The 23,808-nt window shown below is 41.2% G+C and overlaps 1 protein-coding gene across 1 annotated transcript in view; it reads right to left on the minus strand.

The window, feature by feature from the left end:
• The window catches only part of SYT9 (synaptotagmin 9), a 180,368-nt gene that overhangs the window by 123,825 nt on the left and 32,735 nt on the right, over positions 1–23,808 (minus strand). The window contains exon 2 of the mRNA XM_046637647.1: positions 4,468–4,819. Coding sequence (XP_046493603.1) covers positions 4,468–4,819 — 352 coding nt within the window. The remainder of the gene's footprint in view (positions 1–4,467; positions 4,820–23,808) is intronic.

The following is a 23,808-nucleotide window of genomic DNA, read 5'->3' on the forward strand; positions in this document are numbered from 1 at the left end:
CAACACTTTCTCTAAAGTAGCTCACATCTCGTGCTTCTTGCCTTTCCCACTGCTTTCAACCAAGTTCAGGCCCTCATCATTACAGGCCTGAACTGGCCCCTGTATCTGGTCTTCACCTCATCTCACACATCTTATACACTCTTGCCAGACTAATCTTCTAAAGAACAATTTGAGTATGTCAATGTATGTAATTAGTGCTCTTCTTGTATATTTCTCCAACTAGACTGTGGGCCTTTCTCTGAGGCCAGGGCTATATCTTTTCCCTCTATTACTAGCATGTCATACAGAACTTTGCACATAGTACGTGTGTCTAGAGTAAACCTATGAATACCACAAACACGCAAGTTTCTGATAATTAAATCAGTAGAGAAACTACACATTTACACCAAGTTTCAGGGTCTCACGAAAGTTGAGAGAAGTCTAAGCAACTTCCATTTTTGAAGCTGTCAGTCTATTAAAATCTGAAGAAATGACTAAAAGAATAATTCAAAAACATGAAGTTTTAAATGTTTACATCTAACCAATTCTCTACTCATAGAGTAATTACAATATTTAATCCTAGTGTATTACTTACTGGAGATGTGGTCAGTAATGGGACCCAAATTGAGTGTGATGATTGTCTTCTTCCAATTCTGTATTTCTGTGACTCTGTGGATTGTTTAGTTCAGAGACAAGATCAAAAAACTGTCAGGCTCTTAATGAATGTGAGACCTGGGACGAATGGCCTTCTGCCAGCCTCACACCATTATAAGCCCTACTCAGTTTATACTTTGGGCCCTTTGCCATTCTTGCCAGCAGAACATGAGAAAAGTGGCCCTACAGTGATGAATGTATTCTGTCAGTCATTCATGGAAAAAGTCTGCTATGTGTCAGGAGTTGCACTAGGGGTTACCCATATAGGGAGAAACAAAACGGATGTGGTCTTTGAGCTCACAGGACTCACAGTCTAGAGGGGGGTATAGGCAATAAACAGATAATCATTTAGTTAGAAATAGAGTTCAATCCCATGAAGAAGTGAAAGCCAGGCAACGTGTGAGAGAGTTAAGAGAGGGAGGGAGTGGAGGAAAGAGCACACACTTCAGAGAGGGTGGTCAGGGAGGCGTTTTGAGGAGGTAACATTTTAGCTGGGACTTTAAGGCTACAAAGGAGTCGGGCATGGCAAAAAAAAAAAAAAAAAAAGTAAAGCATTGTAGGCTGAGGGAACAGCATGTGTGAAGACCTCGAGACAGGAAAGGGCCTGGGATACTGAAGGAACTAAGGAGAAGCTAGTGTAGCTGGAGTGTGATAAGCTTTTTCAGGCAAAGTCTCCTACTGAGTCCACATCAGCAGTGTCCTCTGGGGTTGTGCCACATGGTGGCCCTGAGCAGGAGGTAAGCCTGATAGCTGAGAGAAGCAGACTGTGGCAATAGGATGCAGGGCTGTAACAGGCCTGATAAGGAGTTGGCGGTGCGGTAATTGAAATTTTTATAAAACCAAAGTGTTACATAGGAAATTTGAGAAAGCTTAGAAAAACAGGTTGGACTTTCATCTTGGGACGTGAATCAGGAAATGGATTAGACAGCCTTTCAAGGTTCCTTCTATTTTGGGGATTTTCATGTATTTGGAGTAGAAACCCTTAAAATGTCCCGGTATTAAACAAAACCCACATTCTTAGGATATTAGGTCATTACACAAAAGGAGTTTCATCTAAATTCAAAAGAAATAACAGGAATTTTGGAGGATTCTAACAGTAATTGAGCTAATTAGAAGCAGAATTCCAATGTGCTTGATCTTAGAAGAACAACAGAAAATCATCCTGACCAGAAAGATTCTTAGAAGATGAAACAAAGCTCATCTTTAGGACATTCCAAAAGGCACTGGTGGGAGCCACACACACATCCCATCTTAAGAGGCTGAGGGTGACATTCCAACGGAAATGCCATGACAGAAGCTATGCCAATCCCAGTGACAGTGGAGATGGCCTTAAATGGGAGTCTAAGCCTTATGCACTCTGGGCCTAGGAGGTATCCTGAGAACTTTGGGACGAGTGACAATGGCTGCAGAAGGGAAGCAGTAAGAAAGAAAGTGACAGCAGTGAGAAAGCAAGAAGCATAATAAGAAAGAAGGGAGAAGAAAGAATAACCAGAAGAGCAGACTGTTTAAAGCCATCTCAGCAAAGAGTACCTTCCCCTCCTCAAATATGGCATCAAAAATGTTACCTAAAAGAGAATGTTGAAAATGTTTTGGAGCCTGAAAGAAATTTGATTTGTTTTCCCATTTTGTCAGTAAAAGGTTGTGTGTGTGTGTGTGTGTGTGTGTGTTTATAATATCACAGAATCCCTAAAGAATTAGAAGACCATATACCACTGTTACTATGGTAAGACCATGAGTCAAAGATATGTATTTCCAGACATAACCCATAAAACTAGGTCAGGAGCAATTTACATAAGGATGTTTTAAATGCATAATGATGCAAATTATCAGTATTAGGTCAAATGCAGTTGGAAAGAGTTTAGTTTTTTTTATGATAATTCAGATATTACTAAACTTGATTTTGGCCATCAGAAAAGATAATTTAATTACATGACTCCAAAACTAAAATAAACCTAAGGGTAAAATTCATTTTTCAGGGATAATTCCTTCACTCTCTTCTTTTTATTTTTTCTCCTTCTACCCAATTTCCACAAATCAGTGGTGAAGATATCTACAGTTATTATATTTAAATGAACTATATTTCTTGATATGCAGAGTACTTATATGGTCTTCTAGAATAAATATTGTGATAATTATAGTGATATGATTGCTACCAATTCATGAGAATTATAGCAGAGTCCTCAGATCCATAATCTAAGAAAAACAGTACTGTTGCCCTGTATGGATGGACCTTAGATCAGAAAAATTAACATGCAGAGTAAATCCGAAGAGATAATTTCAATGGTGACTCCATCTGAAAGGCTCTGGTTATTGAAGTGCTGAAAGGATTTTATTATGAGTCTGCACCATCGCACAGACTCCACAGCGGCACTAAACAGAGCTCCAGTTATATTTAAGTCTTAAATCTGAAGAGAAATCCTAGTGATAAAATCCGAGGATTTCTTCTAAATCAAATGGCAAACAACCATCCATTTCCTTACAGAGGAATATTTTAGGCTCAGCTCTCTGATTCAGAATTGGAAATGATGCTAAAATAGGTTTCTGAAAAAATTAAATTATAAACTGTCATATTCTATCCCACTTAATGTGAAGGAGCAGAGCCTCTAGGATAAACTTGATTAACATAAAAAAGGGTAAAATCTTATTTCTGTTTCCAGAGAACAAATAAAAAAGATTTTTAAAAACTACCCCCCCACAACATTGTGCTCATACTTTCCAAATAACAGCACATGTTATTCCTCTGGCTATCACTCAAGTTAATATTTTCATTTTAAAGAAAGCTGCTTTCTGAGTTTCTTTTCCTGAAGTCTCTTAAGAAGAGAGAATTTTCATATACTGTGATTCAGAATTGGCTGTTTAACCTTAAAGCCACCTTTATGTAACATCTGGGTCTTGGGAGAGGCTAGTCTCAATGATAATGATGATGCTAATAGGAATACCAAAGGCAAAATGTTAGCTCTCGCTCTGTACTTACCAGGTACAGGCCTGTGCAAAGCATGTGATGTGCACGCTATCATTTCATTCTTAAAACTACCTACACGTTCCTACTATCACTATTCCTCTCTTACAGAGGAGGAAATGGAAACATACAGAGGTAAAGTAATGTGTCCAATATCACACACGTAAGTAAAGCCAGTTCCTTGACCCCCGGAGCCCTTGCCTTTTATCACTGCACTCTATTATTTCTCTACTGCTGAAGAGCATAAAGCATCCAGCCCACAGAAAGAGAATGACCAGGTCTGGGTACTCTACAGGCCTTTCACAGGCTAGAGATGAACGATGACCTCCAGACACTTTGTGGGTTCTAAGGGGAGCTTGTGTGTGACAGCAAGGCTAGGTCAGAGGCACAGGGAATAAACTCTATAGCACCAGGAGGGCAGCATGGAAAAGTGGTTAAAAATGCAGGCTCTGGTGTTGGTTGAACCAGAGTTCAAACCTTAACTTGGGTGTTTACCAAAATATGACTTTGTTACTTAATCTCCCTTAACTTAAGTTTCTTCTTCTGTGAAATGAAAATGATAATAGGATCCATCTTAGACAAAGTTGTGAGCTATAATAAAATCACGCACATAAAGTTCTTAGATAGATAGTACTTGACATGGTAAGTCTCAGCAATGTTAACTGCTATTATTGTGGACTAAGTAGAGACTAAGCAGAGCTCAGCAACCTCACAGGAGGATAGGAAGCACTGAGTTTTCCCATATTCATGTCTCTGATACTGACTGGACATGTGAAAGGTTCCAGGTTCCTTGGCTAATCAATGCCATTGCAGCCAAGAGAGGGGAACATGGTGGTCCTTGCCTTGCATTCAGAAAGGAAGGGGGAATTACTGACCGAGCCGATGAGGTTGGCTCTGTGACTTGGCGCTGTACACGGACGCCATGGGTACAGTTCTCCTGGCCCCCCACCTGGGTGGAGAGGGGAATGTCAGGGGAGGTGTGGCTGATCTTCATGGAGGAGTCAGGGCAGGGTGTGGGAGGGTCTAGGAAGCCCTCACTGTTATCCTGCTCATTGGTCTCTGTGTCCGTGTAGTTAAGAGGCTCCTGGTTGTTGTCTTTGCTACAAGAGAACAGGCCTCGTTCTCGCCACGGAACCCAGCAGAGTTTCCAAGACACGAAGAGAGACACGCCAAAGAGGGCGAGGCCACAGGCAGTGACCACAAGGGTCAGCAGGCTCACTGAGATATCTGCAAAGAAGCAAAGATCAAAGGTCAGTGTGATTGCTCCTCCCATGCTCACCCATTGCACAGTGCGGGCAGAACAACCCTCTCACATTCATCCCTCGGGAGCCAGCTGTGGAGGGCAATGAGGGTTCAGACACAAGCACAGAGAAGGTAACAGGCAGGCCATGTTTAGAAACAATAAACAGCCTGCTATAGCAAGAGACGGTACATTCAGGGGGACTAGGTACGCCCTGCAAGTCAACCAAGACCCTATCCCACAGCAACACAAATCATGGCTACTTTGTGAGTAGAGTGGTTTCAACTGTCCTTAAAAATTCCTCCATCATCTCAGAGAGCTGTAGAATATAATTTTGGGACAATTTAAGCAATAAGTATTTAAAACAAGAGAAACTAGAGTGCTTTTTTTTTCTATTTTTGATATCAACTTTTACAGGTCTATCCAAAATGAAGCTCAAGTCCTCTGAAGCCTCAAGAATACCCACCACCCAGTGGTCAGGTGCCAGGACCCAGAGCTGACTGTTACAGTCTGGTTTCCCCCTAGCAGACCTGGCACAAGTGTTCGAGGGCAAGTGGATTATTTAGAAAGTGAAGAAAACACAGGTAGGGGAGTAGGGAAATAAGCCAGGGAAGGCAGCCTGAAAGGGAGCTTTATCAAGCCAGTTACCACCATGGGGGACTGTAGGTTAAGCCTGCTGAAAAGGCCACACACACCTCAGGCACCCTACTCCTGGGTCCAGGGACCTGGGCTATTTATAACATCAGCTCCTTTCAGTCACTGATTTGAGGGCAGCTCTCAAGGGGCATTTTCAACCTACAGTACAGGTGGCAAAGTAAGTTTCAGTGGCCAGAAAAATCCCACATGCAAGTAAATGAAAGGGCTGGCCTTTGGAGGTCAGCAGGCACGCACTTACATGGTAAGGGTGAGGGGACATGGCGGGACAACAACAGGATCTGCTACATGGACCACAGCCCTGTGGCCTCAGCTAGGGTCCAGGGCAGTGCAGTGTCCAGAGGCTGTGCTCCTAAGTCTCAGAACAAAGCCCAATCCATGCCAGGCTTCCACCCCACCCTACGGTAGAGCCAGGCAGGCTGAGGCATCAACCTGAAACTTGTTTCTGGCACTATGATGGCTATAAACTCCTTACTTAAAAGGACATCTCTACCTGCACTTACTGCCCTCCACTACACTCAGGAGCCTCAAAGATTCTCCCTAGGTTTTGCCTTTACTACCCATCATTAATATTTGCATTGTTTCAGCCAAAGTTTTCTGAATGTCCATTGTATACCAGGGACTGTGCTATGCTTTGGAGATACAATGAAGAACATGACAGACACATTTCATGCCATCATAGACTTAAATTCTAGTGAAAGAGAAAATCAGGAATTAGTTATTTAATATTCACAGTTTCAACTATCCACAGCACACCAACAATCCGTGATATGAGAAGGCTTGTATTTCTGCCGAGGCATGTGTGTGAACCCCTCCTGCAAATCACTTACCCACTGAGTCAAGCTGACCACCTACGATACATGTGCTTTTCAACATGACTCTGAAGGTACTTGATCATTTTTATGAGATGATAAAACAGTTTCTTCATGAAAAATTGCTCTTGACAGAAAGCCAGCTGCCAGGGCTGGTGATGGATCTAATGTGCCTCCTCCATGCCTCCCAATCAATGTTTGCCTTTGTGGTGAAACGGTATTACATCTCTGTTTGAAAACACTGGGGTTCCAGTTTCAACAGGGGTAACTGAGCTCAATTCTTTGCTACTTTTTTCTCCTCAAGTCCCACTGAAATGGGATAAGCAAACTATATAACAACGGAAAACAAAAAGAGGTACCACCAATCCATCAGTGAATCAGTAACACTGAGGAATTTCTGGAATTGTTTTAAAGAAAAAGCCAATCAGTGCTGAACATTTAACACAGGCAAATGAAGGGACACTGAAGGAAAAATAAAAATTAAAAATCCCAGGCACAGAGCAACAAAGGCAGGGATGGGGGACAGGGAGTAGAGTCAGAAGGGGCAGAGTAAAGAGCACTAGAAGCTACACCTCATAGAGCCCCAATATGAGGTAGGGGAGAGCATGGTTTGGCCACAGGGTCCACTTGGTTCTGCCAGCTCACACAGTAGAGTGGAAAATTTATTGGCGCAAACTTCTACGATAGGCAGTAGTGCTGGAGGCAGGGGAAGGAGGAGACTGTCCCAGTTAATCTGGCTGCCACAGAAAACATCTACCTCCACCCCCTCCAATGAAAGCTAAAACCAAAACAGGCTCCACAACACAGTGAAATCCCTTAATACATTCTGTAATCCACACAGAGGCAAAACTCCTTCCCTACATCCTGTTAATCACTTCGGCATTGTCCTAACACAGACACTGCTAAGAGACCACCAGCAAAGGCTGGAGGAGGGGTATACCAGAAGGCAGTAGGGTTCAGGAGTATGATGTAATAATTATATTATTCACCAATTATTCAGTCTCCTCCACTACAGTGCCCCCTCCAAGGGAGAAGTATAAATCCCAATGCCCTGACATTGGTCTTTGCCATGTGGCTTGTCCTAGTCAATGAAATATGAGTAGATATGGCCCATGCCACGTTGAACCAGAGGACTCTTGGGCTCCCACCTTCTGCTGTGAGAAGAGGTCTTAAATAAGGATTGATCTTTCAGCCTGCGTGCCACAATGGTATAGGCTCAAAGTCCAGAATAAGGAATAACTTAAACCCGACCCATAGATGGTGGCAGAACTGCAGCTGATCCATAGGTCCACGAGCAAAAACCTAAATATTTGATGTCTTAAGTCACTAAGATCTTGAAGGTATTTGTTACCATGGCAAAAAAGTTGACTAATAAACATGACCATATAATTTATTATCCAAGGTTGTGCCACTATTAAGAGGGAAAAGTGGTAATACTGATAATCACATGGAACAAGAGACTTTACACAGGATTGTCCAGGGTAAACAAGGACATATAGTCACCTTGGATTTAGAATCCCACCTGAGGTCTGAACTCATCAGCTTGGTACAAGAAGGCCTCTCGGGGTTTACTTGGCATAGACAATATTCTTAATAAATTAAAGCCTGGGCCCACTTTTGCTAGTAACTACAAGGTACTCAAGAATGACTCCAGCTTGTTACCTGACTCCCAGCTCACACACCCAAAAAACAGGTTGTTCACATATGCAGTCATGGGCGATCCATGAGAGCAGGGATCTTGTCAGTCTATCTCAGCACTGAATCTCAAGATCTAAAAGAGTGCCTGGCACACAGTAGGTGTGCAGTAAATGTTGGATGAAGCCCATCTGAGGAGCTCTGTAGCCAACTGCTATGTCTGCCATGAATTTTGTTGTGATCTGTAAACTCCAGGAGGGGCTAGTCAAAGTCATAGTCATGACAGATTTTTGTGCATATCGTTATCATAGAAAATTTCTGGCAAATGGCAAGAGTGGCTTTTTCTTATTCACACAAAGGCATGATGTGGGTTAGCAGTGGGCCAGGGAACACCTGCCAGGAGAAACCAATGGTGACCTACACAGCCACACCAACCACTAAGAGTCATCAGCGGGACTTCTGTTTGAAAATAGCTCAGTGTGTCCTCTAGACACTACATTTATACATTTCTCTCTTTTTTCCAAAAGAAATGCTAGAAAACTGTCATGGAGTCACTAAGGCCACACCTACTACCCACCTCACACCTACAACCACAGGAAAGGGAGAGGGAGAATCCGCTTAGAATCACAAAATAGCTTTGTTTAGAAGAAGAGAAGTTATTTCTTAAGTTAGATGGTAGGTATTGATTGATGGTAGTAGGTATTCTTATTGATCTTTATACGTCTTAAATCCATATACTCTTTGGCCTTTATGGTATATTTCATAACAAAAACTGAAAAAAAAATAGTGACATCAAAAAATTATTATTCTAAAGATAATTTTCCTAAAGAATAGGAAAGTGTAATTGGTCCTTTTGTCTAAGAGTCAAGAGAATAACCAGATGGTGATTCAGGGGTGAAAGGAGGCAAATGGCAACCCAGTTCTGATCCAGGTCCTTGCAGATGTTGCTGCTTGGGGGTGACCGTGCATGAAACTACTCAGAGCTCCCGTGGAGAACATCCTTCCAGGCAAGATGTGGACTGGAATGCTCTGCACTCACGCCTGGTCGTCAGAATGCTCTTCTACCAGCTATTAGCCCCGGCTATAGGACATGACGTACTGCAGCAACATCCCAGGACACCACATACAAGACCCCACAACACTCTTAGATCCAACAGATGTTCCAGCTGGACATCTGTCATTCTAAGGGACCCCTGCAAGCCTACAGACTTGTTATAGAATAACAAATATTATTATCCAATGAGTGAAAAGCTTGAGCACCCATCACTGCACATGGACAGAGGAACAATAGTTGCCCCCCTAAACTGTGAAGGGCCAGGAAGATCACATAAACCAACAATGATGGAAAAGTCATGGGACAAATGGGTCAAATCAGCAACTCAAAGGGGCTAACCGAGCTGAACCATCAGAACAAATGCCCTTGACATAAAACAAATTAATGCAATAGGCAAATTAATTCACATACTCAGTGAGATTTATAAAATAGTGGCTGAGACTAAGAAGTACGGCTGCAGCAGTACCCAGAAACAGACACCCTTGAGATCCCACTTGACCTAAGAAAAGGAGGTGGTAGCCCTAGAATTCCACAGCCAGCCACACGATTATAAGAGGACAAAAAGGCACTTTCAGAAGTCAATGACTCAGAAAATATACCACTCATGTACCTTTTCCTGCATAAAACCTAAGAAAATTCTCCAAACAAATAAACATTTGTCAGAATAGAGAACCAAAGAAGGGAAGGACATACTATGTAAGATGTATACTTACATACTATTTATCACAGGAGTTAGTGATAAGCAAAGAAAACAGTAAAAAATGTATTAAATCTAAATAATTCCTGGGTATGAAGTTTAATGTAACTGTTCTTAGAGCAAAGGAATGATAAGTATACACACACTTAAATTCCAACAATTTCAATAAAACATAGGGGACAGAAGAAGGAAGGAAGTAAAAACAAAGTAAATGTCCTATATTGTTAGCAGGGGAAGATTACAGATATTTCAACTTGATGTTGATAATGAAATACAGGTACAAATATGTATATAAAATATTTAAGGGGGACTTTGATCATAATGGCACAGCTGCATATATATTTATATCCTCTCCTTCCTGAGACTCCCATTAAGTGATTAAAAAAAATAAATAAAAAGTATAAGCCCACAAACACAAAGAGTACAGCACAAGATCATCAATAAACTAAGAAATTTTTCTGAAAGACAGTATGCTGATAGACAAGTGGTAGGGGATGCAGAAGGGGGACAGACCTGAGGGGTAGGCAACCTGACCTACTGAACTCAGGCTCAGGACACAGACATTTCCAGCATGGTGGCAGCTAAGAATGAGATGTGGGACTACAAACATGGGCATGGATTAAAAATCTTCACCAAAATATAGTCCAATCTGTCTAGGGAAAAACCAAAGCAACTAGTGTGAGAATTAGTGCCCAAGAGTAGCATCCTCCATGTTCTTACAAAAAATGGAGCCCCTTGAATCCCCTTAAAGTAAATCTTGTCTGTTAAAATCTCACCCACAGATACACAGCCTCATAGTCAGCTTTTCTACTGCCTCCTTATTAAATATGACTAAGCTGCAAAAGAATCACCAGCCATGGAGGGAAATCTTACAGCAACCAGATCAATGTATAGAAGCAAAAAAAGATGTTCCCAGAGAAAAGAAGGATAAATCAGGGAGGAAACAAGAACTTTAAAAACATTTAATTCACAGAAAGTTTCCAGAAGGTATTCCATCCATAAAACCAGAGGAGACTACTAATAAATGGAATGGAGAATAAGACAGTATTCTTAGAAATAAGATAACATGATTGACAAAACAAACAAAAAAACTGATAGAAGGTAAAGTCAAGAAGTATCTACCTGAATGTGGACCAAAGATTTAGGAAATTTAAGCAAAAGATATGAGATACAGAGTATGCATCCAGGAGGTCTAACATCTAAGTTTTCCAGAAGATTAGGACAGAGAAAATGAATGTAAAAATCATCAAAGAAAATTTTTTTTTTAACTCCCTAGAATTGAAGGACAAATTATAGGAGTCCACTGAGCACCCATAATAAAATAACCCAACAGTAGACACGTGGTTACAAAATTTCAAAACACAAAAATAGAGAAAGTCACAAAAGCTTAAAAGACAAGAATAATATAAACACAAAGAAATTAGAGCTATATTGGCATTGGGCTTCTCAGAAAAAACACTAGATAATGGAATAATGCCTGAAAACTTGAGGAAAAATTACATTCAAGTTAGAATTCTATACCCAAACATACTATCAATGAAGTAAGAGGCCTGAAAAAGCCATTTTCAGGCTTACAAGAAGTCAGAGATTACTCTCCATGCACCTATAATAGGAAGTTACTTCAGGGTGGTTTATGAGATTAAAATGAGACAGAAGAAGGACTTAGTGTACAGGAAACAAATTGCACTCTGATCAGACCAGTGAACTCCCTGTGTGAGAGCTGAGTAGCAGGCCTAGAGAGGCGCAGCCCAGCCTGGAGCGGGAAGACAGGGCTCTCAGAAGGAGGTCTCCTCAGAAAAAGATGATTTGGAAAGAAAGAAATGACACTATAGAGAGTTCAGTTTCTAATGATATCATTATTTATCTTCAAATAGTGTTAAAAAAAAAAGGAGAGAGAACAAAATTAGGAATCCTAGGAGGAAAAGTTTTTGATAAAAGGAAAAATAATCACAGTATACCTCCTGCTTCTATGCTAAATAAAATTTTACATTTATAATAACATACACACCATTTATTGATTTTCAACTCTTAGAACCAAGCAATAGACAAAGCATGGAAGATTTAAATATGGTTGTAGAACAGAATGTAAATCCAACTTTGACAACTTAAAAATAATAGAAAAGATGTTAGAAATTAAGAGGTAGAAAGAAGAAGCTGAAAGAAAAATTACAGTTTGCTTTCTAAAATGAGGGGAAAAGACACACTGTCTATAGTTGATAGACAATATGTATATATTGATGTTTTCATGGTAAAAGTGTTTATTTTTACGTTGAAAGCCACGTGGAGATATAGCAAGTCATTTCTGTTGGGATGAAATTAGAGGGACTTTCCCTCCTAGACTGTTTTTACAAAGAGCAAGTATTAAGAAAAGAATGAAGAACACTTTTAAGCTACTGTGGTATGTAAAATATATATGGTTTAGCACATTCTAGTGCACTTGGGTCTATAATCCGAAAACATTTCTGAATACAGTCCTTATTTAACCCTGCTCCGCGGTTTACAAGGAACAAATGAATGAAAATCATGACAATCATTACAACAACGATAATCTCAGTTCTCCAGCACAGTTTTCCTTCCAAGTCAAATCCATAAAAGACATCCATCCTTGTCTACTCATCTTTGTTCAGACTTCTTGGTTCATGAACAAAATATAAGGGGACTGACATAGGCTATCAACTTTTTAGTTTGCTAATACCAATGTTAAAACACACAACTCATTTCATACAAGAAAGAATCTTTTAACACCAAAAACAAATAACATTCTCTTAAATTACTACATTGTGCTTTATGAATAAAACCACTGCACTGTCCTTATCTTGTCAATTTGCTTCAGACTTGTGAGAACCTTGTAAAGGATAAACAGGGGACCAGAGATTGGTAACCATTGTCCTAGTCCCACACATGTCAGCCTTGTCCCATCTCTACTTCTTAAGGCAACAAATATAACTCAGGGCAAAACATAGAAATGAATGACATATTTGGTACCCACCCCAGCCTTCCCATCCGGAGCTCTCCTCTTTCAACTGCCCTCCCAACCTCTTGTTGTCCCAGAGGACTGGGATTTCCAAAGGGAGTATATTGAAACCTAAGGATTTGGTGTCTCTCTCTAGTCATCTCATGGCCACAGGAAATCTGATGGTGATGACAGAGAGGAGCCAGTGCACCACTCAGGATTAATTAAATGTGGTTCTTCCAGGACAGGCAAAGGAAACTTGGAATCACTACTGAGTTGGGAAGTGAAAAAGGACAGAGCTGGAAAAGCGGTGCTGAGCATTGAGACTGAGGTGGAGTGGGACCTAAAAAGGAAGAGGAGACTCGTGGTCAGGAGCTGGGATAATAGGAACTGGATTAAAAGACTGGTGCAAAATGAAGGAAGGCAAGTGGCTCAAGATCACTGATATGTTCATTTACATGTCACTTACCTTTCTTGCAAAAGGATTTGAGGCAGCTTTAAAAATACATACAGCATGACAGGATAAAATAAACTTTGTGAGGAAATCAGGGCCAAGAGAAATAAAAGGGAAATGAAGATTAAGTCAGGGGTCAGGTAAATAGCCAGAATGCATGTATGAGGTTTTGTAAAGTCGCCAGAGATGGCTACAGAACTGGGTCTCAACGCCCCACTTGTCATAGAAAAGAATGAAACCTAACCAATTACATGATTCAGCATCTAAAACACTACACAATGAAGAAAGATTTATGATACAAGGAACACTTGAACATTTGAAATGTAATGATATTGGAGATTATTGCTAATTATTTTAGATATGATAATTGTATTGTGGTTATGTTGTGTAGATACATATGGAAACATTCAAATGACATGATGTTTGGAATTTGCCTCAAATTATAGATGAAACAATGACCATGGGTTAATAATTGGTGAAACTTGAGTAGTATGTATGTGGAGTTCATGATATTATTCTTCTTTTGAATACGTTTGAAAATTTCCTAAACAAAAAGAAAAAATAAAACATTTTGGCCAGGGAAAAATGTTGATCCCTGACTTCAATCTTGGATATTCTTATTTAATAGGTCTTTGGTGAAGGCCCTTAATCTTCACTTTTAACCAGCATCTCAGATCTCAGATTAATCTGATGCAGATCGTCTAAAGATAACACTGAGCAAACCTGATCAAGTAAATATATATATATATATATATATATACACACACATACAGTGCTTATATGTCCATATAGTGTACATATATATAGTGTATATACATACATATAGTGGTTCAGAACACAAGATGCTGTCCTAAACCTAAAACAATTGTGTCTTGGGGGCCAAATAAAAACACTGGGAAATTTAGTTAGACAATCAGGCGGTGGAGAACCTGAGGATATCACATGGTACCTTGCAGGGAAAGTGGTAACGGAATTAGATAGAGGAAACAGGCAATACTAGATGGCTCTGGTGGTGAGATGTTCAGTGTTTCAGGGAATTGAACCAAAGGGGAAACACTGGATTAGAAGAAACCTTAGGGATCATCCACAATAGCTCATGTCAGAATTCCCTCATCAACAGTCCCTTCCATGTGACCACAAAGCCTTCATTTAAATTCATTCATTTTCTGTATTTTTTAAACTCATTACAAAGAACATACATTACTTTGCAATTTAAAAAGATAATAACAACAATAAAATTGTTGCACTCAAAAATCAAAGCATTCTGGAGTTATCTAGCGAAAGGAAACTTAGCCCCATACACACCTCAATAGCCCAGAGGGCATCTTCCAAATGGTGACCCTGAGGCATCTTGGATAAGAAGCAAGTAATAGATTTTAGGCTGAAATCAGATGTTTGGGTGTTTAAATGATGGAACTTAAGTTGTCTGGAAAATGCAATCTTGCAGAGACCTTGCTCTTTACTCTCTGTAGGCACCATAGCACAGTAGTTACAGACACAGGTTCTAGAATCACACAGTCATGGTCTGCAGCCCAACATCAGTTGTGTGGCCTAAGATCAATTCTCTGGATCTCGTTTCCTCATGGCAACGTTGGGTTAATAATAGTATTCACCTCATGGGGTTGCAGTGCGTGCTTAGAAAGGTACTGGTGCTCAATAAATGTAAGTCATTGGTTTTTGTTTCTTCATGAGGTATCTCAGGATTCAGCTGCTCCATATCCAGACTTAGTCTTACTGCTAAGAAGTGGTCATCTTGCTTAATAACTAGTGAGGCCTCCTGCAGCTTTATGAAATGGGCTGGCAACAAGCAAATATCAGGTGCCTAATAGGAGCTTATTGAGTTGAATTACTGAGGACTAGAGAAGGAGATCCTATTGAGCACCTGATATTTACTGCAGACTAAACCAGGAGTACAAAATAAGTAACTAGTCCTTGCCTTCACAGAGCCGCTTGTCAAGAGAATTTCAGTAATGCTATCCACAATTCACAGAGTGCTACTGAAACCTAGAAGTGGAGGATACATAACCCAGTCTGGGATTCAGAGAAGGCTTCCCATAAAAAAGGAGTGAGCCAAGTCCTCCTTATAACCACTTCTCTTATATAAAGACCAAACCCAGGTCATTTGGCCACGTGGTCCAAAGACTGCATCAGGAGAAGAGGAAGGCCAGGACTTGTGTGTATGGCCACCCATGTTGCACAGGGCAGAACTCATTCAACTGTACAAGGTGGCCCTGGGAAAGAGCTTGCATGTTCCAAGGGCTCTAGGACCAGCCTTGCCATCTTTTATATTTTATGACCTTGGGTAAGTCACTGTCCCTCTGTGGTTTTCCTCATCTGTCATAAAGGGCCTGGATGGGGTTCTCCCATTCTACGGTTCTTGTGAAACTCCCAAATGACCTTGAGTTCACAGCAATGTTTGTATCTAGGGCTAAAACCATCATAATAATTCCCATTAGTGGCCACAAGCCAATGGGTGCTATCCAATTGGAAGCTATGTTTTAGGGCTATTCCTGCTTTTCATTCTTGCAACAGATATGATGTTCTCTTAGCACCGGCTCATGGCGCAAATTGCAAGGATTAAGGAGCATTAACTTGGGCCTGCAGGGGCCATACATTATTAAGGTACTGAGCCAGGTAAACAGAGCACTCTACTGCCTTAACTCTAAGAAGCCCGTGGACTAGTGAAAAGAATTAGGGCGCGGAAATTGCAAATGGCATTACCTGCATTTTCCTGTGATGGACATAAAGGAAAGAGCACATTTACGTGTCTCTGGCCCTGAGATTCTTTCCTCAGAAGGCTGCCCAGATGATTCTGCCTGTGTTAACTAAGCAGCTGGCCTAAAATTAGCATTGAGAGAACACTTTCTGTTGCACCTTCTATTTGCAAAGTGCAGCCTCATCAGTGTGACCCGCTCCTCTTCACACTGCCATCACCCCCTCTGCCTCAGCCAGATGGGTCAGGGGCTGCTGACGTCACACTGTGGCTGGAGCTGCAAACACTCAGAGCTGGGTTTTAGCTCTTGTGTCCATAATACTGGACTTCCCCATCCCGCCGCACCTGAGCCTCTTGTCTGCATAACAGGAAGGCTCAGGAATTGCCATCAGGTTTGCTACTGGGTTTCCAGTCCCTTTTTACTCTCTACACAAATTATTTAACTGGAAAAGAAATCCACTTAAAATATTTTACCACCCACTATTGCTTCATTTAAAGTGCTTGTGAAATCTACAATGTTTTCTGTATCATGGGATTCTGGCCTGTGCCGAGTAAATGGAAACACTCAGATGTGCTAGGATTCTTGTGAAATAACAGAAAATCTGATGTGCAGGGTTTTAGACAATGCGGACTTTCTGCTTGAAAAGAACACCATGAAACAAAACTCAAGAACATCGGGGCACCGGGCACAGGCCGAAGAGGTCAGCAACCCTCCTTGGTGTGTCTGTGGGAAATGGGAGCTCCAGCTCACCCAGCAGAGGAAGGGGATGGGAACTGGCAGACCTGGTGTCCAGCTCTCACCTCTTGCGAAACTTCGGGTTGCCTCTAACATTTCCTAGGCTATTTCTCACCTCTAAAATGGGGGAAGAAATTCCTCCTTGCCTGGCTCATTTGAGAATCAGGTGCACTTGCATATTTATAAAAGCCTGTCATAGTGCTTTCATAGCCTGAAATTCTTTTTAAGCTTGACGGTGCTGCACTGGCCCAAAAATTCACATCTCCCATGGGACCCCTTTCCAAACTTTGTCAGGCCGAGTCATTTCCTAGGCCAGATCTGATCTTGCTTTGATCCAGTTAGTGTCAAATCTCTCATCTACCCTGTGGAATAAGATCAAAAGTTTGCTGACAACCATCTTTGTGAACTAGAAAAATCTCACAAAGCAATGTGTAATGTTAGGGTGGGAATGCTTCTTCCCATTCCTGGCTCCCGTGAAGAGTGACTTCCTTAAATGTTCCTGGGCACTTCTCCCACCTCTTACTTCTCCATTCAGAGGGGAGGTGGGTTACCGCATTAGATATCTCAGGACAGCCCTACTTCTCCATTCTACTTGACATCTGTCTACTTCTATGGGGAACGGCGCAGTATTGCAAAGTCCGTTATTGCTCTGGACCCCAGAATTAGGCAGACTCCCTCTACTGGTTCTTCCTCAGGCACAGCTGGCCACCTGCAGGATGGGGCCCTGACCCTTAAACATATGACCTGGCTGAAAGCAGACCTGGTCAGATGCTCTTTTCTAGCTGTGCCTATACAGGTATGGGCAGAGGACTCTCAGGTGTCTATTAGCATGGAGGGAATTACATGAGGTGATATGCTTTTCACAGCACAACAGCTGGGTGAGAGACAGGATATATGAGGAAATGACCCAGAGTCTGGGTGCAGACTTGTTTTAAAACATATGTGAGACACTCCCTAGAGTCTCCAAATAATTCCTGGAAGGAGGACATAAGGTCCTGGCGAGCCCTGCTGAGCTGTTAGGGGCAATGGGCGAATGAATTTTACGTATCTTCAGGCTGTTGAGGTTACAGGCATTTTGTTATTAGAGTTCTATGATTCTAAGACAATATTTTCTCTTTCAAATTAGAAACTTTAAAAATCCTATAGGAAAATAACTCAGCACTTGATGTGATGCCCCTTATAAGAGTCAAAGACCCTCTTCCAACATCTTATTAACCTTGAAACTATGCCCTAACATTTAGATACTTGACGCGTTCTAAGTCTCCTAATAGGGAACTACATGCTGTGCATCTTCCACTTACCACTCCAAACTCATTCCCCTTTGGGCCATGTGAGGCTGACCCCCATATGCACTATATCAAGGGACTCCCCTGCCTTTGGCTTCTGTTGAGTTGAGCCAATAGAAGGCCCTAGTGGGATATTAGAGGGTGGGAGGAGAGTGAAGTTAGAGTATTCTCCCCAGCTTTCCTCCTGTGAGGTCACCATGTTGCATGTGTCCTTCCACTGAAGGCCATACCTCCTCTTCCAGGTTCTTTCAGGTCTGTGGGTGGCACTGGCTCCCTACTATTACGAGCCCTGGAGTACTGTCCTCTCCCTTGCCGGTTTCCCTGAATCCTGACCACACCTTTGTGAAAAGTCCCTGTATTAAATTCTCCTCAATTACCTAGTTTGACCATGCTGCCTGTTTCCACTAGGACCCAGATGGATTTGCTATCGAATGAATTGTTTTCTATTCCACGCCTTACCTTGAGTCCCTTGGGTAACCTCAGGGAACCTGAACTCACATCCGGGCCTGATTTTCCTGATATCCAAAATAAGATGCGATGGGATAGAAGGGCCCTTCCAGATCTCATATTCTTGAATTGAGAGAAATTTTATATTTAAAATATCTTCTACAACTAGCATGATGTCTGGCACACAGGAGGCACTCAATGTTTAAATAATAAAATTCTAAGCTATGTATCATTTCCATTTTTATATACACTAAAAACTGTGCTTCAGGAAAAGAAAGTGCCAAAGAAGCCTTGTGTTTGAGTACATAGAAAGTAAGCATTAAGACTACTTTTTCTTCATGGTTGAAAATGACACAATATTTTATGTTTCTCTGAACATTTAAGACTCCACGGAGGCAGTGCAGTGTAATGGAAGAAGCATGGAAGAAGCAGGCATCATTTATTAAATTAATTTCACAACACACTGTATTGAGCTGCCTTTATGAATATTACATAATTGGGGATAGAGTGACCTATGCAGAGGGTAACAGAAAAACTAAATTTTCAGGAGAAGCTCTCATAGCCAGATGTGTCCCCATATAATAGTCGAGCTCCTATGGCCAACACTAACCCCAGAAGTACCTCTCCTGGAGAAATGGTTCCAAGCTGCAAGGCTGCTTAAAGTCAGAACAGAGAGTGGACTCCTGGTTCAAACTCTTCCCTATGTTTTTTTCTCGTCTGTCTGGCTTGAACCCGGGTCCATGGCTAAAAACACAGATCTCTTCCAACATACAACCTCTTACTAGCTTGGACTTCTATGCCTGAAACCCTAACGTACCTCCAGGTGATGGATCTGCCTGTGCTAAAAGCAGGATCAGGCTTAGATTATTGGCAACTGATTAAAAGCATGGGCTCTTGTGTCTTTGTATTTAACTGTCAATTTTCTACAAATTATATGTTTTTAAATCAATTTCCTTTCCGTAAATATTTCATGCTGCTGAAATAAAGGTGGCTTCTTTTAAAGTACTAATTTTCATCAGCATTCATGTGTAGAAATTGGCATTTATTCATCATCAGAATGATTAATAATACTGGTATATGACAAAGAAATGCAGTAATTGTTCTAAAGGGCATTGACTATAAAGAAAAAGACCTTTGGATTTCAGTACAAATTACCCTTAACTCTATCTGGAAGATACAAGGAATACCATTTCTTCTCAAAAAATGTTCTCCTTTTGCATGCCCTCTCCACGAGTCACAGAAATTCTGCCTAACGGCAGTGGACAAAACCATAGCTATGAGCAGGTACTCATGTTTTTTTGTAAGACATTTCTGCTATTCACTTCTCTTTAAACCAGGTAGATTTTTTTCACTATTTTTATTGTGGTAAAAATCTACATAACGTAAAATTTCCCATTTTAAGCGTACAGTTCAGTGGCATCAAGTACATTCACCCTGTTGTGCAACCATCACTACCATCCATCTCCAGAACGCTTGCATCGTCCCATATACCCATTAAACAACATCCCCCCATTCCCTTCTCAGTCCCGCACTCACGCAGCCCCTGGTATCCACTGCTCTACTTTCTGTCTGTAAGATAAACCAAACAGTTCGCTCTATTTTAATGAAAGTTGGTCACTAGATAGGCTCTTGACCTCCCAAAAGTACATAGAGAATAACTGGAGATGGTCACAGGCAGAGAGCACAGGTGGCCTGCTACACAAACACAGAATATAGAGGAGAGTCTGGGGCACATCTCAAATGATGCTTTGGAGGTTGAGGAGGGAAAAGGGCTACAAACAGGTGTTTTATTAACATTCTCCAGATCCTCTGACCCTGGGTGGAACTGTGCTCCCCTGTGGACACCCAGAACTTCTCTCACTTTTCTGGGCACTCATCAGCATCCTGTATCACTAGGAGTCCAAGCAGCTTTGCCCTGAGACACACTCTATACAAGCTGGGCTCAGATAGGAAAAATGTTTCCCTAAAGACCAAGAATGTGAGCACTGGAGATAGCAGCGAGGACGACTCCAAACAGCAACAATAGAGAGGGGGGAAGTGGAAGCTACATGACTAGTGGTAAGTCAGGCGGGGGCCTGGGAACAGAGCAGAGATTAGCAGGGACCCAAGGCAAGGAAAACAGGGGCAGCACTGGAAAGAAACAGCAAGAACAGCAAGTTTGGATTGGAGGGATGACAAAAGCAATAGGCTCAGCTGAAAGACAGCAAAGCCAAAGGAAGGGGCTCATTCTATCTGGGATACTATTATCCACTGAATCCTCCATGGGAGACTCACAGGAAAACACAAGTGGAACGACAGGGGTCCTCCTATCTCTTGGCAGGTAAAGACTAGTGATAGAGCGGGCCCAGGTATAAAAAGCTAGAGTAGCCTCACCTGGGCTCACGAATGGGCAATATTCGGGGATATTTGGGTTACACAATAATAAATGAAACAGAAATAAGTATTGAAACTATCGAAAAGGTTGAGACATTATCATAAAAATACAAGAGAATTACTAAGCAAAGGGAAGAAGATAAAGAGTTAGACGTTTAACAGATACACGTAACTCCACAGCTTTACTAAATGCCAATAACAGGAAGGTGCACAGTCCCTGTAACCCTCCTGCTGGAGCACTCCTAATAGAGTACTGCCCATTCCCCCAGAGTCTAGGGCACCTCCCAGGGTTCCCGGGGCCCTAAATGTCACATACTTATTCCCACTGATGTGACCCTGGGAGTCTGTGTCAGAAGATCCTTGGACAATCCTGCAAAATTAAGTCTAGGGAGCATCTTTGCCATTTGCCATGATGTCATGATGCTTCCTTCTACTATGAACATATAAAATGCTAGATGTCACGTGGAAAACATGGTACCTCAGAGCTCAGACAATTCCACCTCCATAAGTAACTTCTAAAATATATAACAAAGAAAAAGGATGAAAGCAAAAGGTGTTTGATTGTCTTTCTAACTTGCATACTGTCTTGGGACTTTCTGGATGTTTGCTGCTTTATAATTTCTTGGAAACTATAGGGGCCCCTATCTCATTGTCCCAAAATGAGAAAAAAAAAGTTGCAATTAGGTGTCATCACTATTAATGAAGTAAGGTATAGAATACGGATGCAGATTAGCTCAAGGGGAAGAAGCAATGACCAGGTTATGAGCAAGGAGTCTGACCCCCTTCTAAGATAGGGAGTGCCTCAATTTCTCCTCAGATCTTTGAACAATTAAGATAGAGACCACAACCACCAGTGAACTGAGAAGCTAATGTGAGTAATTATATCCAATTATTACTTAACGTTATCTTTAAGGAAAGTAAGCAGACATTGCTAAAAACCCCTTTTGACTGGTTTAGGTCATAGAGTTCTGAACCTTATACTTATGAATTTATAAAAAGAAACATTAATTTAATATGGGCCTTGAGAGAGAGAAGCCCCCTTGATCTTTTGCTTCAAAATTCCCCTAAAATAAGATCTACTACAGATAGCTTCAGCTATAGATTGAATGTTTGTGTTCCCCTCAAATCCATATGTTACATTTTAACACCCAATGTGATGGATCCTCTTTGGGAGGTGATAAGGACATGAAGGTAGAGCCCTCATGAATGGGATTAGTGCCCTTATAAAAGAGACTCCAGGGGCCGGCCCGGTGGTGCTGCGGTTAAGTTTGCACATTCCACTTCTTGGCAGCCCAGGGTTCGCCGGTTCGGATCCTGGGTGCGGACATGGCACCGCTTGGCAAAAGCCATGCTGTGGTAGGCGTCCCATGCATAAAGTAGAGGAAGATGGGCATGGATGTTAGCTCAGGGCCAGTCTTCCTCAGCAAAAAGACAAGGATTGGCAGCAGTTAGCTCATAGCTAATCTTCCTCAAAAAAAAAAAAAAAAATACTCCAGAGAGCTCTCTTGCCCTTTCTTCTATGTAAGGACACAGTGAGAAGATGGTCATCTATGCACTAGGAAGTGGGTCCTTACCAGACACCGAATCTGCCTGCACCTTGATCTTGGACTTCCCAGCCTTCAGAACTGTGAGAAATAAATTTCTGTCGTTTGTAAGCCACCCAGTCTATGGTAGTTTGTTATAGCAGCCCAAAGGGACGAAGACAGCTTGGCACCTTGAGGATGTGGAAATACAACCCAATGGCCTGAGTAAACTCATTCCTTTTGTTTCTCAATGCTCAAACTCCATAGTGAGGTGAAGGGGAAGGTATGGAAAGTGATGGTGAAAGGGTCAAGTAAAGGAAAAGAAGTACGGAGAAATGGGAGGAGAAAACAAAAGATTCACCCATATGAAAGTATTCTGAGGTAAACTTTTGCTTTCCAAGACATTAAGAACATAGAGCAAAGAGACAAAAAGCAGTAGAGAAGCTAGGAAACATAGAGGATTAATCTAGGAGGCCCCCCAAAGGAGAAAACTGAGAAAATGGAGGGGAAGAAATTATCATAAAAATAAAATAACATTTCCCAGAGTGAAATAAATTCATACGGTTCTCAATTACACATTCCAGGAAATGCTGAGCAAGATGAATGAAAAAGGGCATGCACCCAGACAGATGGCCGTGAAATTTCAAAACGACAAGGCTGGAGAGATTACCATAAAGAGATCTAGAAGCAGGCTGCCTTCAGACTTCTTTTAAGCAATTCTATAATGCAAGAAGACCATGAAACAGGATCTTTAAAATTCTAAGAGAAAATTATTTTCATCATAGAATGTATGCTCAGCCAAATTATCCATAAAAATGAGGGCAAAATAAAAGCACATTTAGAAATGCAAGCACTCAGTATTTATATCCTATGTCCATCTGAAAAATTTACTTCAGGATGTATTCCAACTAAATGAAAAAAGAAGAAATCAAGAAAGAGAAATTAGGGAAACTAATAAACAGTGTGCCTAACCTTCAAGTGCCAGTGATATGGGGTCCCAGGACACCAGCTCTGTGCAGGTTAAAGAGTATTTCTAGATGAGAGCAGGAACTCCTGAGGAGAATACCATCAAGAAGAAAGTGAGTTCCCAATACCAAATGTATGGTCAAGATACTGGATATGTTTAATAATATAGTGAAGAAATATGTTTCTTTTGTTTACAAAATATCCTAAGTATTCTATGATCGAAAATATTATAAAATACTTTGAGACACAAAATTCCATGAAAATAAGTCAAATATCAAGCCAATTAAAACACAACAAGATTTTGAGCAATTGATGGCATATAACTACAGACTTTGGATGCAAGGAACTGAAGCATTCAAGTGGCAGAGGATTAACAACATAAAACTGTATTTCCTTTTCTAGAGTCCAATCACACTTCATGGCTCAGTAGTTAGTGATTTTCACAAAATCACAATATTGTAATAGCAATAACAATTGCTCCACCTTTGAGTGCCTAACAAGTGCCAATGCTGTGATAAGCATCGTCCATGGGCCACTTCCTTGCTCATCATGAAAACCCTATGATTACCACAGTTTAACAGATGAGAAAACCTAGGTACAGAAATGAGAAGTAACTTGCTGAAGGTTACTCTTAATCACTTTAACATTACAAGGCCCTCTTAGCTATTGCAAT

This window comes from Equus quagga, chromosome 14 (assembly GCF_021613505.1).
Source record: "Equus quagga isolate Etosha38 chromosome 14, UCLA_HA_Equagga_1.0, whole genome shotgun sequence".
Lineage (NCBI taxonomy): Eukaryota > Metazoa > Chordata > Mammalia > Perissodactyla > Equidae > Equus > Equus quagga.